Below are 17,506 nucleotides of genomic sequence, written 5' to 3' on the forward strand. Positions count from 1 at the left end.
AAGGTCTGAAACAGACACGACTGGTACCTGTTAAGAGCTGAAAAGAAATGCCCACTTATCCAAATAGATCCTTTCAGAACAGCATGCAAGAGGACAACTCGCTTGAAAAATTCATTGCAGTATCATAAGCAAAGCAGCTTATATTTAACCAAGCAAAACCAGGGAGTTTTCTGGGTGTCCAAACACTGTCATTCAGCAGTAAATAGCTTGTTTATTGGTGCATAACACATTTTTATCAGAATTTATGGGAGCACTCCAATTGCTTACAATGACAAATGCACTCAATTGGGGAAAAAAATCGGGATAATGAAATAGTAACAACACTTTAAAAAAATGCATTTTCAATAACTTCCTAAGTACATTATTGCAGACAATTTAGAATTAATATGTTACACATCTTGTTTTTGTAGTGAACAGTGTGCTGTTTTAGTTTGACAATGTCATCTTCTGGTCAGTAAATGCAGGAGACTGTTGAACATTATAATGCCAATAATTCTGCCCATAAGATATTTATACTTAAATATCAATATAAATAACTTCAATATCTTAACCTGATGATTTGTGAAGGGTACATCTGAATATGAAGAACCCATATTCAGCTCAGCACTAATACATATATATCCTTAAAACAAATCACATTTGAAACACATCTTTACTTTTCTTTGAAAATGAAAACCCCTTATTTAGCCAGATCAGGTGAGGACAGACCTGAGTTCTCAAGAGCTGGAATGCCGTAGGCATTTCATGTGTCTTGGTATTAATCGCCTAGTAACGGCCTGAGAAAGATGTTCATTTTAGGTTATTAATCAGTTTATAATCTGTTGATTAACAAGGAGATCTTCCAACATGGAAAACCCTGTGGCCCTTGCAGACTGAACTAGGAGACATCTGGCTGAAACCAAAGCAAAATTCTGCTGCCAATATAGCCTGCTGCTGACTGATATTACCGGTAAAATATGATATGCCACACAAAATAACAACAAAAGAGGTTGCATTTTGGTTCTCTTTATTTCTTAAAAGAATAAAACATACTTGTGTATTGCATACTACAAGAACATTAAGCATGGCACATAACATTAACTGCACTTTTTCTGCATTTAGAAAAGGTCCAGCTATGTCGCTTAAATTTGCTTCAGTCTGCAACAGCAGAAGCAAATGTCTTTCAAAGACTTGGATCGTGTGTTTTAGGATACGGTAAGGAAAATCCAATTCAAGATTGATCTACATGTATCTGACAAAGGCACTAATTCGTTGCTGCAAAAGAAGTGCTTTTAGCTGGAATGCAAAGATCTTTGAGAAAGCATATCCACATCTTTAGGCACCATTCTTCAAAGCTAGAGGATAATTCATTAAAGCAAGCAAACAATTCTGGATTCCCCCTCTCCAAACCCATGAAGTCTTGAGGAATTCAATTACATCAACCGTTCTGGCTGCTGCTACACCTTGCAGCTGAAAGAGACCATCCACAGACCCCACTCCCACAATGTCAAAGGCTCTCCTCACACCTGAAGGCAGACAGGCTCTCCTTGTTGCTGGAGCTCGCTTTCTTCAGGTCCTGCTTGCTGAAGGAGATGTGAGCCTGACCCTTCTGGGGAGTGGTGGGGTCCTCGGGCACAAACTCCAGAATATGGGGGCTGTCCTCATTGCGCTGGATGTAGCCCTTGTTAATGAGGTGCATCACACAGGACAGCACATCCGTGTTGCTGCAGCTGAAACGGACCAACCGCGGGGAACTGGAGGACTCCTGCTGCTGGCAAGAGTCAATGACCTGGGAAGACAAGAGCCAGGGTTACAATACAGCCTTCAGGACTTTCTAGAGACACTGAGAAGCAGAAAAGCATCTAAACAGCACTGCTGTCTTCACACAACTGTGGAAAAACAAGTGTAAAACAGGCTTTCAATACAGCTCTGGGAAAAATAACCTACAAGTAGATGAGAGGCACTCTACAATACAATCTGGCATCCCAGAGTTATGAGCACTCTGTGTAATTACATAGTCCTGTAACCATGCACATAGAGACATTTTTGTCTATATAGGTGTGCATGTTCTGTTGAATATGCGACCATAACTTTTTCAAGATAAGCAATGTTACAGATGGGAACAGTATCTTCTGTTGTGGTACAGGCTTATAGTTTAGCTTGCAATTCAAATACCATGTGTGTGTGGTACAGACGTGTTCCAGTGTATATAATATTTCAGATTTGTTTACTGGGCTGTCGAAGTGGAAGATCCACTGTATGGGCAGTGCGTCTTGGTGACCACTGCACACACCACACATCATAGCGATGCAGCCCAAAGGTCTAGGAGCTCTGGCTTTGTTTTCCAGTTTTAGCGGAACAGAAAACAAAACCTGACTTAAAAGAGAAATGACCAAGTAGCTTACTCCGGACAGTCTGCTCTATGCTCTGGACAGCAGTTTCTTCCAGTACAAAACCACATGTATGGGATTCTCATATACCCGTGAGAAACAAGCAGGCCCGTTTGTCCACAGCTGCCTGTTAGCTTCATGCAGAGCTTCATTAGCTTTGTGCAGGACAGCTAACTCCTGTGCCACCAGCCTGAGCAGGTAATCTGCAAAAGTTCTTACTCTGCTCTTGCTCCCTCTTTTCCTCCTAGATGGTGCTTCTTCCTCTCTGCTTGCATTATTTCACACACGTGGTACAATTGTAAGATCTCAATGTTTCTCCTACAAAAGTCACAGAACCTGCAACACTAAGCCCACTGTGTTGCCATGACACAGTAAAATAAGTTTTAGAGGCCTATGTTATGTCATGTTAAGGTCATGGGGTAATTACATACCACCTATTATCTTACCCTAAAAACAAGGTTGTCAATATGCAGCTCCTTCTCAGCCTTCATTATCTGAATAATCAAGCAGTAGATGAAATTTCTTTTCCTCTCCAGTGTACTGGCAGCATCTTCATCAACATTCAGGTAGGTCTGCTTCGGCAGAAGATAGCAGTAACTCTGCGCATCAGAACCTTGAGAAAGAGCCTGTTTGTTCAGCCTCAGAGTGCCTGCATTCAGAAATGGAAAGCAACTGGTTTAAGACTTTAGGACGTATGCTACAATGCAGCAGTATGAAATGCCATCTGTCTGTAATAAATCAAGATTGTAAAATGACCTCCTATGCCCTGTTTGGATTATTTTGAACTTCACTAAAAGAAAGCTGACCACATGCTTTCACATCATTGCGGGACTTGTGCCAGTGAGGGGTTTGTGATTTTTAAGATGGTTATGAATGCATTAAGTTCAATTTTAAAAAAATGGATATTAATGACCCAGCTGTGGCTAACCCAGTTTTCTATTTGTTCTGAAAGGTTGTGCAGAAGAGGAAGACCAGATGGCCCGTGTGAGATGTTACCTCTCACTGGGTCCTGTGTGGGGCTGGTCTGGATCAGAATGCTTTTGTCCGTCAGCGGTTTCAGTGCGTGACCCAGCACCACCAGAGACAGCCCCGTGGACTGCATCAGAGACTCCACGGTCACCTCCTGAGGAGGGAACACGAGACAGCCCTCAGGCGACCTGCACACCACCACAGCTCAGCACACCAGGCTAATCCAGTCTCTGCTACGTCACGGGTCTCATTTGTCCAAGAAGCATTTTGTTAGAACACAAGTCTCAATCACCAGAAGAACCAGCTCAGACGTACCTCTTGCTGGTTGAACTGCAGCAGGATGTACATCTGTAGCGTAGACACATAGAGAGTGAAGGCACCGAAGCTGAGCTCCGCATGTCCCAGCCAGGTCCACTGCAGTCGCCGGGGTTTGGTGTGAGTCAGACAGTATATGCTCTGACCTGGCAGGAAGAGAAGGTGCTTTACTCAGGGTCCACGCAGGTACTGAGCAAGCAGTGAAAGACCAGTGAAGGCAGTAAGCGAAGCACAGGCACTGTTTGAGAGGACAAAAAGCCAAAACCGATTTTGTACTAATATACGAATTTCCTTGTATTTTTCTCATGCTGAATAAACACCTGCTGAACCTCCAAAGCTACGTAAGCGGTGAATATACTTTATTTAGTTTTTTTGTTACATACCTGACATTTTTTTAATCCCTTTCAAATAATGGGTAGCAGATTTTCCTCTTTAAAGCCTTTTCAAAGTATTCCACAAATATTTATGGGGGAAAAGCAAATAAGCAAGTAATAAAAAGACCACCTACTGTTGGAGTAGAACTCTGTGAACTCTCCCAGGTAGCTGCACAGCTGGGAAGGGAAGTATCTGGCGGGGGTGTCCAGGTAGCACAGAGAGGAGACAGCCCAGCAGCGTGGGGAAATAACCAGCACCTTCACCTCGCTCTCCTCTTCAGGGCAGGATGGCTGGTCCTCCATCATCTGCGGGAGACAAGAGGAGGAACACCGCCTGCGTTATCAGCCGAAAAACCACAACACCCCCTCCGCGGCACTCCTGTCCTCGCGGGACCAAGTCCGCGCCAATGCAGGACTAGCACCGCCTGGAAGGCATCGATCTCCAAATGGCACTCAGCCCTGCGTCCCGTGCGGCTTCTGGACTGCTCACCTCCTCGTCCAGGTCTTGCAGGGTCTTGTCTAGCTGCTGCAGTCTGTACAGGTGGAACTCCTGCTGCAGGTCCTCCGACTCGCTCAGGTTCTTCAGCATCTGCTGCGGGAAGCGGTTGGGGAAACATGTGCCGATCTGATCGATCACGGCACTCTCCAGCCACACTTTGCCCTGGCCCAAGAGGCGATCGCCCAGGTAGTACCTGCAGTACAGGTTGAACAAGACAGCTGTATCTGAATCAGTTCTGAGTAAAGGTGAAAACACAGGGACACCTTCCAGCTCTGCAAAATTAGTTACCACAGTATGTCTAGTCTCTAAATTTCTTGGAGCACCTCTGTAAAATCTGCCACCTGATTAAAATGCCAGAGCAGGCATTTCAGAGGTACAGGAATCAATGGCCATGGGAGTTACCTGTAAAAGTGCTCAAAGGTGTTGGCCAGTTCAAGACCTGAGAGGAACAGCATGGGCTCCAGGAACTGCTGCAGCTGGTTTAGCGTTTCAACGTTTCCCGAGTCCACGCCACTTTCCTGGATCAGCAGATCGATGTACTGAGCAAACCTCTCGCTCACCTGCATGAGGAGAAGTACATGGTGGGACAGGTATGCTACAGCACAGTATAAGAAACATTAAAGAAAGGGTTTCACTATTGCCCAGATTGAGTTACCTGTTAAAACTCTGTATCTTAGTACCCTTTACCCTTGTTCCAGGTTGCTTCTTTTGAAGTAAAAGGGGAACAGACAAGTCTGCAGATCATATTCAGTCAACAGTGGAAGACAAAAGGTTTTTAAAATTTCAAAACAAATCCTATCTGGATATTCATATGGCGTCCTGTACTGCTAGAGGTTCACGGGGTGCAAATATAGTCAGAGTCTTTTTGGTACGCCCAATCGTGGAGGCAGTGGGTAAATGTGCCGTTTTGCTTTGTTTCTAGAAAAAAAAAATTACAGCAAAAAAACTGGCTCACAAATGTATACAAAATAAACTGTCTTTGTTCCTGAGCAGACGCAAACATGCTGGGTTTCGGAAACTTGGTATTGTAACAGCTCTTGGTGAGCCCCCCCAACCCTGGGGTCACGCAGAGGATCGGAATGGGGGTGCACAGTGGGTAAAACTCACATGCATGGCGGTGAGGATGGAAAGCTGCAGCAGTGCCGCAGAGAAGCCCTGCCGCAGGGCCAGGACGAACGCCGTCTGCTGTCCAAACAGCTCCTCCATGGCATTCTTCAGGCGCAGGTACATGTTTCTGTACCGCTCCACAAAGTCTGGTAAACTGCATGCAGTGTCCAGGAACTTCTTCACCTGTACACAAGGGTCACATTAACTCAGACAAGGAGCAACACCTTTTCTAAAAACAAAGGTGGTTGAAAGGACACGGTTATTCTACTATAACACCCATAAATCATGCTTGTCAGCAGAATATACTGTAAACCACTGTGTTAAAGGAGCAGATTCTGTGCCTAAAAAAATCATCCATAATCCATCACTTCACACAACAAAACACAAACTGTAGTCTCTTCACATCCAGCTTGACTTGGACCACCGTAAAATTAACTACAGAACAAAAGTCAACAGAACACTAGAAAGTATTTAAAACACTAATCTTGAAATGAAATTAAAGATCAATGATGTACTAGAATTTTAAAACAAGTATCACGTTTGTTGCAGCTGTTAAACACATTAGTTCCAAAAGGTTAACATGCAACCAACTCTCGTCCTGAAGAACGCAAATACACAAAGCAGACAAATGAGAAATGAATCGGTGGCCAAACGGGGGATCTGTATGGGCCATGCAGGCTGGTACACTGTCATGAAGAGCTAGCCGTCTCGCCTGCTCCGACTTACCTGGCGCTGCACAACACCCTGCCAGCACTGCGCTATACCCGCAATGCTGCTGGCATTCTTGACCTTGGGCCTCACAGCCGACGAGGAAGTGACCTCCTTATTCTTTCCATCTTTTCCATCTGAAAAATACGCATGTTTGCTAAGACCACGGATGCATCCCGCAAGCGTTCCAGCTCATGTGATTAGCTGCCAAGTTGTTTTTAAAGAAAAAAAATAAATAACGTGCATCCTGAAAACTCCAAATAAAATGCAACATCTCTGGGAGTGCGTCAAAAGAATATGCTGGGTTTTCACAATGGTTAGTGTTGGAATAATGAGGTCAACTAACAAAATAAAGTAAGTGGGCTTCTAAGCTGTAACTTGCAATGTACTTACTCTTTAAATCTTTGCTTCGGTTGATACCTTCTGAAAACAAGAAAGATATCTTCAATACAGAAGGTGTAAACATCGCTAACTGACTTTCAAGAGTGTTTTTGTCTGTAGCAGGTCAACAAAACAAAAACAAAACTTCTTAAAGTGATAACAAAGCAATTGTAAAAGGGAAGTCGAACTTATGCAACTATTTAAAATTCAGTTAAGTTTTTTTCACATTGTCGTTTCAGCATTTTAGGGAGACTTCATAAAACTGTGACCCGCTCTGCAGCGACACTAATGAGGCGCTGCAGGTAACAGGGACTGATGAAAGACTCACTGGATTTGACCGGCGGCTTCAGTTCTTCCGTGTCGACGCAGCTGGTGTCGACGTGCACCAGCAGGTGAGTGAGCCGGCGCACACGGGAATTGAAAACCGCGGCCCGGCTCTTGCACCTCTTGGCACCCTCCGAGTTCTCCAGGTACTCGTTCAGCAGCCAGGACAGGGGGCTCACCGTCTGGTGATCTGGCAACGCAAGGCAAAGGAACAGGAGCTCAAGCAACCACAAGAGCTCCACACCAATATTTGGGAACTGAAGAAAGTATAAGTAATGTGAGTAAAGTTCACAGGTGGTGTAATTAAGATGTTTGTTCTCAGAGACTGAAATTGCAGGGCCTTCTCCCTGCCAAGGGTACCTGAGATGGTGACACTCTGGACTATGGGAGTGATCAGAGCTTCCCAGCATGTCCTGCCCAGGGCCTCTGCTGCCTCCGCGTCTGGCAGGAAACGATCTGCAAACATCTGCTCGTGTCTCAGTGCGCTGTTCAACCTGGAGGAGAAGAGGAAACTTAGCCCAGAGGCTGCCACTGCCAACCATGTGTTCCTAAACGTGCACACTATCAGCAGGACCGTTCAAGCCAAACCTTAGCAAATCTGGGTTTAAAAACAGTGCTTACTTGTTGAAGAGCTGCAGGAGCTGCATTTTGTCCTCCAGGATCTCCTGGCACCAGGTGTGAGCCTTCGTGGTGTAGAAGAGGTACGTCCGACAGCATAGCTGCTCCTTGAACACTGGCCAGAAGGTGGGCTTGGGTCCCAACACCTCAAACCCATGAACACGCGTGTCAATGCCACCCTGTGTCAAAAAGAGGGCAATTACCAACAACCCCTAAAAATGCATTTAAGCACAGTCTCGGCGCGAGTAAAGTCATTACCTTTCTCCAAAAGAGAAAGATATTCAAAGAAAAAGAAGCCTTCCCAAAACACTTGAAATTCAAGCGTCTTTACTCATCTGTGTTAAAATGCAACCTTGCTTTAACCTACCTGCTGGCATCTTTTGATTCTGATCTGAATTATTGACCAGAAGCGGGTCATGTTCTCCAGGAGGACAACCCTGCTGGCTGAGGGAGGCACATTCACCTGTAAGGGCAGAGACACATGGTGTGAAAACCTTTCCTGGCTGCAATAAGTAATCCACATTAATGAGCACAGGAAACGCAGCACGAACCCCACATACCGTGTTGAGCTCCGTGTTGATGTTCGAAGCATCATCCCCTCCCAGGATTACAATCCGAGCCGGCATGTAGCTCGAGTCTTCACTGGCCACTAAGACTGCTAGCTGCCTGGGGTTCCACAAATACAAATTTATTTTTTTTCCCATTTGAGAATAAGTGGGACAAAAACAAACGCCACAAAAAAAACCATGCAAATAAAGTGGCAAGAAATGGGTCTGTATATGCTTCCAAGAGGCTTGCCCAGTAATTGTGGAGTTCAATGATCCAGGCGGCACACGTCTCTAACTGGGTGCCGCCACTAGCTGACTGTGCCTGAGATTCTCCAACCGGCAGCACACAGCTGGCTGAGCTCCCCCGAGAGCAGGGCAGATGAGCTGGCCGGCGCTCGCTGTGAGCGCTTGGCTGGCTCGCGGTGCTGTGGGCGGGGAACATGCTTCTCCTCCAATCAGCGCTGAACCAGTGAGGAGTGGCTCTCGGCTGGGCAGGTGGGAGGAGTCTGCTCACGCTTCCTCTGGCTCAGCTTGCCAGGCTTGTGGCCGTGAGTAGAGATATGAAAAACGTATAATTGGTCATTGCAAACTGGGCAAGCGGAATAACAAAAAAAAAATGACTTCTCAATTTAAGCCGAAAAAAGTTTTTTCGTTCTCCACTGGAAAGAATACTCAGCAAAAAGATCTTTTGTCTTTCAGAGATGTCCAATTGCAAAAAAGCCCTATTTGAAATAAAAAAAATATGAAACATGGGGGTACTAAAAAAAAGTAACACTGTAATTGCTTGCAGCTATCACTGGCATAAATGATGTTTTTATACATACTTGTGACAGAAAATGTTAATAATTAATCTGCTGATCAATAAAGCTTTTGGATAAATTCTCTTGTAGACAGAAGGTGTAAATATCTAAAGATCTAAAGGTAAAGACACATACCTAATCACCACCCCTTTGTTCATGTGGATGTTGATAAAATGGGAACCTGTGCAGCCGTTGGACTCCCAATACGTTTTGGGGTTCTTGTCTGTAAGCTTGTTGGCCCGATGGTGATTGGAGGAAACCTCAACCTTCTCCCAGCACCTGTCTTCCTTTAGCTCCACGCTGGACCCTGAGGAGCACAGGACTTAGTCAGCAGGAGACTTGGAATGCAAAGGATATGTGGACATATGACAAGTTAAAAAATAATTCTTCAATATGCCATCAGATAGCACTAAATTAGATACCATAAGAAAAAAAAACACATTTACCAATATGGAAAATTTATTTTGGTCTTTAACATGTTTCTTGACCAAAATGAGTCCTTTTGACTGTGACCTCTCTTACGGTTCAAAAATAATAATACATTTTTATTACTGCGCTTCGTTCGTTTACTTTTTTGACATTTTAACAAGTCAGAAAGCTCTCTGAAGTCTGACCACACAAACCTTGACAGAGGTTTCGCAAAAAGACATCAAAGAAAGGGATGTTGATGGGCTGATGGCTACGACGGTGCTCCTCGATCTGTCCCAATACCATCTGCAAAACGTGTACAAACCCAAAACAATAAAAGGTTTGTGACACTTCTGGATGCCACAAGGAGACGCTCACACTTGCAAACAATAGTACTTTTGTCTATCTGTGATCAGCAGTCCGTTGGTAACTTTGCATTTATATCTAGCTATTCATACATGGTTGACTTGAGCTAGTTCATTCCTCGATATTCTCTTTATGGCACAAACAGGTGTGACAAAAACACATTGCTACAAAATAGCAGAAGAATTTTAAAAAGAGCTTCTTCATCCAAAGAATAATCCCAAACCTGTATGCATCCTGCCAATATACTTGTGGTCATCTTCTTGTAGAGGCTGGCATACTTCTCACAGTCACTGACCAGGTCCCGGAGTTCTGTCACCATCAGTAAGTTGGTGCTGTGTTTGTCCAGAGCTTTGATCAACGCCTCCTTAGTGCCCAGGCGGCACATCACCACTGCGTAATCTTTGTTTGTTGTGGCCAGGCGGTACAGGAATCTGATGAACTGCTGGACAACCTTAATGGGGAAGACAATCTGTTTCAATTCGCAGGTTTCTGGGGTATAGAGATGTAGATTGCACAGTAAAAGCACAAAACAGTACAGCTAGCCTAAAACAGGAGAGCAAGAAAGGCAATATTAGCTTTCCCCTGTAAAAAAAAAAATCGCTGCTAAAACTGATAAACTGCAGAACAGATGTTATTTAAAAGATAAACCTTTTAAATTACGACAAATAGAAACCTCAGATCTGTAGCAAACAGTTTACTGCTCAGTATCATGTAGACGATACAGATACGCTGTGCTTAAGCAAGGTTAACATTGTGACAAAACATGGTTAACCTACTGCTGCAGAAACTGCTCTTGCAATTTAGATGGTTACAAAACCATAGCAGCAATAGTGAACTGGAATGAAAACAATTTCTTAAGCAATACAGTTTTAACAAAATCGCCTACACAGCTTCTACAAATTAATTAAAGACCATTCAAAATTGAGACCTCTTTGTCTAACATAAAATCACAACAAACATTCATTCATTTAATGAAATAACTTCACCACAGACATGGTAAGGATGTATTCTCAAAGAGTTCGGGCAAAGTGTTTTATTGAAATGACAATGTTTTGTGTTTAAATTGAAACGCGAAATGAAACTTTCCAAGTCAAGGGTAATGTGCCAGGTCATTCCTAGTTTCGGTAAATGAATTCTCTCAGGCTCTCACATGAATAGTGATACTGTGCCAGTGATTTTTCCTACCTCTCTGTCGCTGATGTAGGCTGTCATAGATGACAAGCAAGGCTCAATGCTTTCATGCCATGGCAGCTCATCTTCTTGGTAGTTATCTAAAAACTTATTCAAAATCCTGTTAAAAAGCAGTGAAAACAAATCGCACATCACCTGATTGTATACAACATCTGCAGTCTGCATTCTGCTTTCACAGAGGCAACATGTGAAACTGCATTGAAACGCTGAAGATTTGTAGTGCCTCAGAACAAGCCCAAGAAAGGGCTGGAGGACAAACATCCAAATGATCAGAAACACACACGACAAATTCAGTTTTTAGTCCCAAGAGAAGCGTTTTAACTCAGTTACTTTTTATATGAACTATTTCAATTTGGCTTACTCTCAATAACACCCGTCATCACTTCATCAACATAAAAATTAATGACACTACTATTACAAAAACAAAAGATGTTGGAGTCTCATCCATTTATGGTCTTCTGCCATGGTTGAGCATGATCACATGCACAGTGTGACTTTTTAGTTAAAAGGAACAGAAAAAAAGTAGCCAGAACATATGTGATACATGTTTTCTTCTGAAAGATTACTGATAAAGACGCACTCTTTAAAGTAGCTACAGGCTACAATTCTGGTGCTTAAGCAATCTGATTTTTTATTGCTTAAGACATTTTCCCCACAAAGCATGAAAAAAGCTCTAATCACAACATCCAGTGAAGACTGAAACCTCTGCTATCAACACGGGTAACATTACTTGATTATGTGACAGAAGGCGGTTATGTTCTTTTAAAAAGCCGTTTACAAATTTCATGGTGATCACTCTTCTAAAAATTGAAAAACAAAAGCACCAATCAGATAAAACTACAAACGAAAGGAATTACTTTCTACTGTCCTAACAAACAGACCTGTGTCTAAGCCTATGGCACAGATGGTGAAATGCACCGCAGTTACTGAGCACATTCAGTTCACTATTAAACAGCCAACGTGATTATTTTTTCACTACATGAAATGTGATCCCATACTTGAGGCAATCATTATTGAAACCAAGGTCCCTTGGTCTTCATATTTATGGCAGTGAAATGTGGCTTGTTCTGTCACATGACATCATTCTAGTTAAAACTGGTCCTATTAACATACTGCTTCACTTGTTGGTTTGGCAACATGAGTACCGGCAACTGTAACAGGCTGGATAAATTAGTGAATAAGTGGCAAAATAATCGGGAATAATCAAATCAACTTAAGCATCCTTTACAAACAGAGGGTGACTAAGAAAGCCAAAAGCATCAGGGAGTGCGTGTCTCACCCCCTCCATTGGGAATTCACATTTCTCCCATCTGGGAGACGCCTCTGTGTCCCCCGGTGTAAAACCAACAGACTCAGGAAATCTTTCATCCCCAATGCAATCACACTCTTAAACAATGCAAAGTCACTACCTCATCTCTTGTTTCCTTCTCCTGTAACACTGCTGTATTCTCTTCCCTTTTGATAATGTGTATTGTCATTGTGTTGTGTTTGACTGTGCTGTAAAACAAATTTCCTCTAGGGGACAATTAAGCTTGAATTGAATATTAAGCTACCAGGTTTAGCCCCAGTTGCAAGGAGCTCAGGTGAATTGAAAACCTGAAAAACCCGAGGCCCTCAATAAGGAGCTCTATGCCACCATGGTCTTGATCAATGCCCTGAAGAAGAGTGTTCCCCTCCAGGCACCCAGGCTCGCTCTTCCTACCTCAGGATGGCCAGCTGCACAGCCTTGTCAGAGCGGTGGTGGTCCAGCGCCCTCACCAGCGCCTGGTAGGTGTCCCTGTCTTTCATGATGTCGTTCAGCTCCTGCTCCAGCTGGGACACGTCATCGCAGATCAGCCGCTCCAAGGCCAGGATGATCTCCTTGGTGGCCGTCATCTCCTTCAGGCTCACCAGCAGCATCTTCAGCTCCATGTCCTTAAAATCCAACTCTTCCTTCGATTCTGGTGTGCAGGAGAGCATAGAAAAATAAGGGTAGTAAAAAAAATGAAAGGCCTTCTCCAGCAGAAATTTGATCTTGCCTCCTAGGAATCCCCATCTATAAACTTACTTCATTTCTCTGCTCTCTTCCCCACCGATAGCTGATGAGTGGTGAACATAGCGACAGCAGCCAGTGTGCCACATCACCGAGGTGGGGGCTACACACTGGTGCTGCTGGGGGGAAGTTCCCATTACCGGTCAAGTGCTTTTAGAGAAGTGTCCTTACTTTCTATAAGTATAAGGATCATTCCTATGTGACCGGTTTAAAAAAATATAATTTCCATATCGGAAGCGATTAAATTCTTTTGATCATTTTTGCACTAGTTATTTTAGGTAATTTTATTGTACTTAACAGCAGTTATATTCCTAGTGAAATGGCAGGTTTCATATACTGTGCTCAGCAGAACTGGTCTAGTTAGCAACAGTTGACAGAAAAATAATCTTCCACACTAAATCATCTTAAAGAGTGGAAAGAACCACATAACGTGTTCTAGTGCATCCTATCATAGTAGTAAGGCAAACAAAAGATAAGGAGAATAATGGTTGTGTTTTTAACTGGGGTCAAGCACACTATATAGAGCAAATATTTAAGGATTTCTTTACAACACTCCAGGTCACACATCTCTCGTTCATTTGGATGTTATACTCAACTTGAAAACACCTGTGAGAGAAATTTTTCATGTTCCAAGCTGGAACTTAGACACCGTGCACAGGTCATTGAACCATCTACAAGCCCGCAGGTTGTTGGGCTTTGGAATAAGCACAGCAAGATCATAGTGGATCTGGTGAGCGAAACTTCCATCACTACAGTAAAACTGCTTACAGTTCGTGCTCACCTTGTTGTCAAAACGTGCGACAGTGGATTCTAATAACCCAGGACGCCCAAGAGGATCTTTCACATTTGGAAATAAATCAAATAAACAAATCAGGCAAGCCCCATCATCAGAGTCTGGCCATTTTTACTTTACCCCACCAGTTGTTCTGAATTCTCCAAGTCAAATGCAAACAGGATTACAGGGCCTTTAGCTCACATGCATCAGTAAGACTGAGTCGTGAAAAATAATCCTTGCGAGTTAAATAAAAGATCATAGCAAGTCTAAAAATCAAGGCCACCCTAGTTTTTTACATTTAATATATAGGAGAAATATGCTAATGGTTTGGAGGCAGGCTTCATGAATCCACAGACTAAGCCAGGTTGAGGATGAGGATTGGTACCTTTCTTCTCAATCTTGTGGACCATGGAGATGTGGTTGAGGGCTATGATAGCCAGCATCCTCTCGTGGCTGGAGGCTGAGATGCATTTCTTCCCAACACAGTGGTTGAGGACTGTGAAGACATCAGAGGCCACCAGCTGCTCAGCCAGGCTTTTGTGGTTTGTAATCAGGGCAATGATGACAAGAAGGCCATTGCGCACTGCATAAGTACACCTGGGGGAAAAGAAAGATGAAGAGTCAACATTCCTGTTGAAACAGTGTTGTTTTAAAGCGTGAACACAAGATCGATTTGAAGAATGGATATGAATTGGGTGGGACCAGAAACACAGGCAAACAGCTACATCTAACAATACATACAGACTATCTCCCTGTATTTAAAAAAAACTGATCCTAACAAGACAAAAAAGCAGGAACTGACTTCCAGTTTTTTTACGTACCCAGATGTGTTCAACATGAGCTCAACGGCAGCTGGAATGACACCAAGGAGACCCTTAGAGCCCTCAGGGGTTGCTGAGCCAATACTGGCAAAGATCTCAAGCATCATCTGAGCCCCTGATTCGGAGAGGGGAGGGCAACTGCTTATGCTGCGAATGTCATGCTTGCTGGCACCAGTAATGACTTTCAAAGCCTGCAGGCAAAGGGAAAACCGGTAAATTAATACAACACATGGCTTTTCAGTTGTAGGAACATACCTTCCTAAAATCAGACTGGGGAAAAAGTCACTTTTTCCCCCCTACATATTCCATTCTTAATGCAATGCATTTTTAATACTTCAGGTTAATATTTTTAAAACACTGCAGCAGTGGCAATCAGCTTTGTAGAGGTAACAGAAAGAGTGATTAAAAATAACACCAGAAGCGCTAATTTGTGCTACCGAAAAAAATCGTTAGTGGTAGAAGAAAACAAGCCAGTTTTGCTCAATGACAAAATGAAAAACAGGACACAAGAACAAAGGGAATACAGAAAAGCACTTGGGTGACCTACCGCTAGGGCTGCCTGCTGCACTGGAGGACAGCTGGAGTGCTCCTGCATGCAGGACAGGATGGCCTTCACACCTCCCTCGGTGGCAAAGGTGACCCTCCATTCGTACTTCAGCATGAGGGCGTGGATCAGCCGCAGAGCACTCACCACCTTCTCCTTCGGCTGGTTGGTCAGCATGTCCACCAGCATCTTCAGCACCTTGTCCCTGGACACACGACAGAGCGCGATCAGAGTTGAGCTACACTATCCTGCTCCTTCAATGCAAAACTCGTACATCACAGTTCCCTAGACACACATTAGTTAGCATTTCCCTTTTAATGTGAAGCTGCTGTAAAACATAGAAAAGATAACGGAACAAGTAAAATTTTAAAGGCATTCTGAAAAGCATAAGAAACATTTTCGCTGTTGAACCTTCTTCAGGTGTAAGAAAGGTGATGGGAATATAAGTTACAGGAGAGCAAAGGACAGAGTAGGTGAGAATGCTCACACAGATGAGTGTGTGCACACAAAGGAGGTCTGGAGAAGAGGTGCGAAAAACTGAAATCTGTAAATGGATCGAGAGGGTTGAAAAAAATGGTCTGCAATTGGGAGAACTTGGAAAGTGCGATCCAAGTTTAAGGATCATCTTGGCTTCTGATGTTTTTCTGGAGAAGGAATCCTAAAAGAGTCCCTGTAAAAAGATGCAGAAAGAAAGGTTCCGGAAATAATGTCCAAGCGAGCTGAAATGGGGAGCTATCAGCTTAGAGAGGTCATGGACCCTCACAGCTTTGACACGGTCAGCCAGTTTTCCTCCCGTCTTGCCGATGGAAATGGCAGAGCATTTTCTACAAGGGATGCAGTAAATGAGATAAAGTGACACATATGAAGCTCTCTGGGTGATACTAGATGCCTATTTGCAGGCGATGCAGCGGCTTCTGTTACAGGAAAAGATGTCTGGTGTGAAAAGTAGCTGTGGGTGGCTAATGGACCTGTGGACAAGAAGGGTGCACAGATTAGGAGGTCAGATGACTGTAGGGTCGGGAAAAAAGGTTCCAGTTGAGGGGTCATCCTGTAAAACAGAGAGGTCATCTTTGACAATCCGTGATCCTGGGAACAGAAAAGGAGTCGACTTGGAAAGGATGCACCAGACAAATACGGTTCTGGGTCTGCAAATTCCTCATTGGGTTGATGGTCTGAGGGCCCCTGTCAATACAGCCTGCATGGCACACCCTGTCAGTGAAGAAAGGAGATCATGTACAACTTCAGATTCTACTACTTCAAGGGTGTTTAACTGTGGTGCAACAGGACCAGTGTTTCTGTGGATTTTTATCCCAGCGCAGATCTTAACCTATATCAACTGGTTACTGGCTTAACTGGACAAATGTAACAGCTTCTCCCAGCTCTTCTAGTGCTGCTGCTCTAAAGAGACCTGGAAAACCGGCAGAAACATTTGCCCTCCAGGAGCGGAACGGGACACCTTTATAATAAATGATCTGAAAACCTAGTTAGTAATGTGAAGTATGCCGACCATGTAGACCTCCAAATGTGACTTGCTTCTTTTAAACCAAGGTTTCTGAACCTGATCTTGCGAAACCTGCACACATGAATACCCTAGCGTGATAAGCCCATTAACTGCCAGTGGTAAAAAGATGGCCAAGCCTCACTTATAGCTCCTCTTCAGAAAGCTGTCAGAAAGAAGTAAACAGCCTTGTTTGAGGAGAAGATTGCAATTTGCCTTCCTTGCAAATGCTCCAGGATGGACTGGACAACCGTGATCACTCCAGGGCCTTACCGGATGGTCTGGGCAGAGTCTGTTCTCAGAGTGCTTCTCTCCTGGCTGCTGTCCTCCTCTAGCATCTTGGTGAGGAACCTCAGGCCAGCGAGCTGCTGAGCCATGTCTGAGCTGTTCTTCTTCATGATGTCCGCCACCTCACCCAACTTCTCCAGACAGTTCTTCTTACCCTGGATCTTCGGACTACTGAACACTGCACACCAAGGCAGAGTGACACAAAGAGGATACGATGTCCGTCTAGTGATTTTTTGTTTTGTTATGATTTTAAAAACACTACCTCTGACAATTTCTACATATACAAATCTTCTGACAATTACAAATATGAGAGACTGTATAATCACCTATGACAAGAAGATACAAGAAAAAAACCCAAGAAAGCCTCTTGAAATTCAATGAAAAAAATCATCAGGTCACTTTTGTCAAAAACTTCAATTAAAAATGAACAACTGGGGAGTGTTTTGGTGAGTGTTTTTGTTAGTGTAGTTTTTCCACTGTGAAAAATGCCCAAATCCATGGGCTATCACATTGTGTGTGAGAATGTCATCATGAATATGCCCTGAGCCTATTAAAACACCACAGTAGTTCT

General features: G+C 43.7%; 1 protein-coding gene across 4 annotated transcripts in view; it reads right to left on the reverse strand.

Annotated features, from left to right (window-relative positions):
* Positions 1 to 17,506, reverse strand: part of cul9 (cullin 9) — a 39,686-nt gene that overhangs the window by 7,811 nt on the left and 14,369 nt on the right. For 2 of the 4 annotated variants that reach the window (XM_088933805.1, XM_088933806.1), the window contains exons 8-31: positions 16,921 to 17,113; positions 15,153 to 15,354; positions 14,606 to 14,796; positions 14,170 to 14,381; positions 12,680 to 12,917; positions 10,972 to 11,077; positions 10,010 to 10,237; positions 9,636 to 9,726; positions 9,148 to 9,319; positions 8,225 to 8,330; positions 8,032 to 8,127; positions 7,668 to 7,843; positions 7,407 to 7,540; positions 7,051 to 7,236; positions 6,735 to 6,764; positions 6,360 to 6,478; positions 5,634 to 5,816; positions 4,929 to 5,086; positions 4,518 to 4,719; positions 4,162 to 4,333; positions 3,654 to 3,799; positions 3,366 to 3,492; positions 2,816 to 3,018; positions 1,506 to 1,768 (exon numbers count right to left, since the gene is read on the reverse strand). In XM_088933805.1, coding sequence (XP_088789931.1) covers positions 1,506 to 1,768; positions 2,816 to 3,018; positions 3,366 to 3,492; positions 3,654 to 3,799; positions 4,162 to 4,333; positions 4,518 to 4,719; positions 4,929 to 5,086; positions 5,634 to 5,816; positions 6,360 to 6,478; positions 6,735 to 6,764; positions 7,051 to 7,236; positions 7,407 to 7,540; positions 7,668 to 7,843; positions 8,032 to 8,127; positions 8,225 to 8,330; positions 9,148 to 9,319; positions 9,636 to 9,726; positions 10,010 to 10,237; positions 10,972 to 11,077; positions 12,680 to 12,917; positions 14,170 to 14,381; positions 14,606 to 14,796; positions 15,153 to 15,354; positions 16,921 to 17,113 — 3,934 coding nt within the window. The remainder of the gene's footprint in view (positions 1 to 1,505; positions 1,769 to 2,815; positions 3,019 to 3,365; positions 3,493 to 3,653; positions 3,800 to 4,161; positions 4,334 to 4,517; positions 4,720 to 4,928; positions 5,087 to 5,633; positions 5,817 to 6,359; positions 6,479 to 6,734; positions 6,765 to 7,050; positions 7,237 to 7,406; positions 7,541 to 7,667; positions 7,844 to 8,031; positions 8,128 to 8,224; positions 8,331 to 9,147; positions 9,320 to 9,635; positions 9,727 to 10,009; positions 10,238 to 10,971; positions 11,078 to 12,679; positions 12,918 to 14,169; positions 14,382 to 14,605; positions 14,797 to 15,152; positions 15,355 to 16,920; positions 17,114 to 17,506) is intronic. The other 2 variants (XM_088933802.1, XM_088933804.1) reach the window with 2 other exon arrangements.

The sequence above is a fragment of the Atractosteus spatula genome, chromosome 15, assembly GCF_055471065.1.
Source record: "Atractosteus spatula isolate fAtrSpa1 chromosome 15, fAtrSpa1.hap1, whole genome shotgun sequence".
Classification (NCBI taxonomy): Eukaryota; Metazoa; Chordata; class Actinopteri; order Semionotiformes; family Lepisosteidae; genus Atractosteus; species Atractosteus spatula.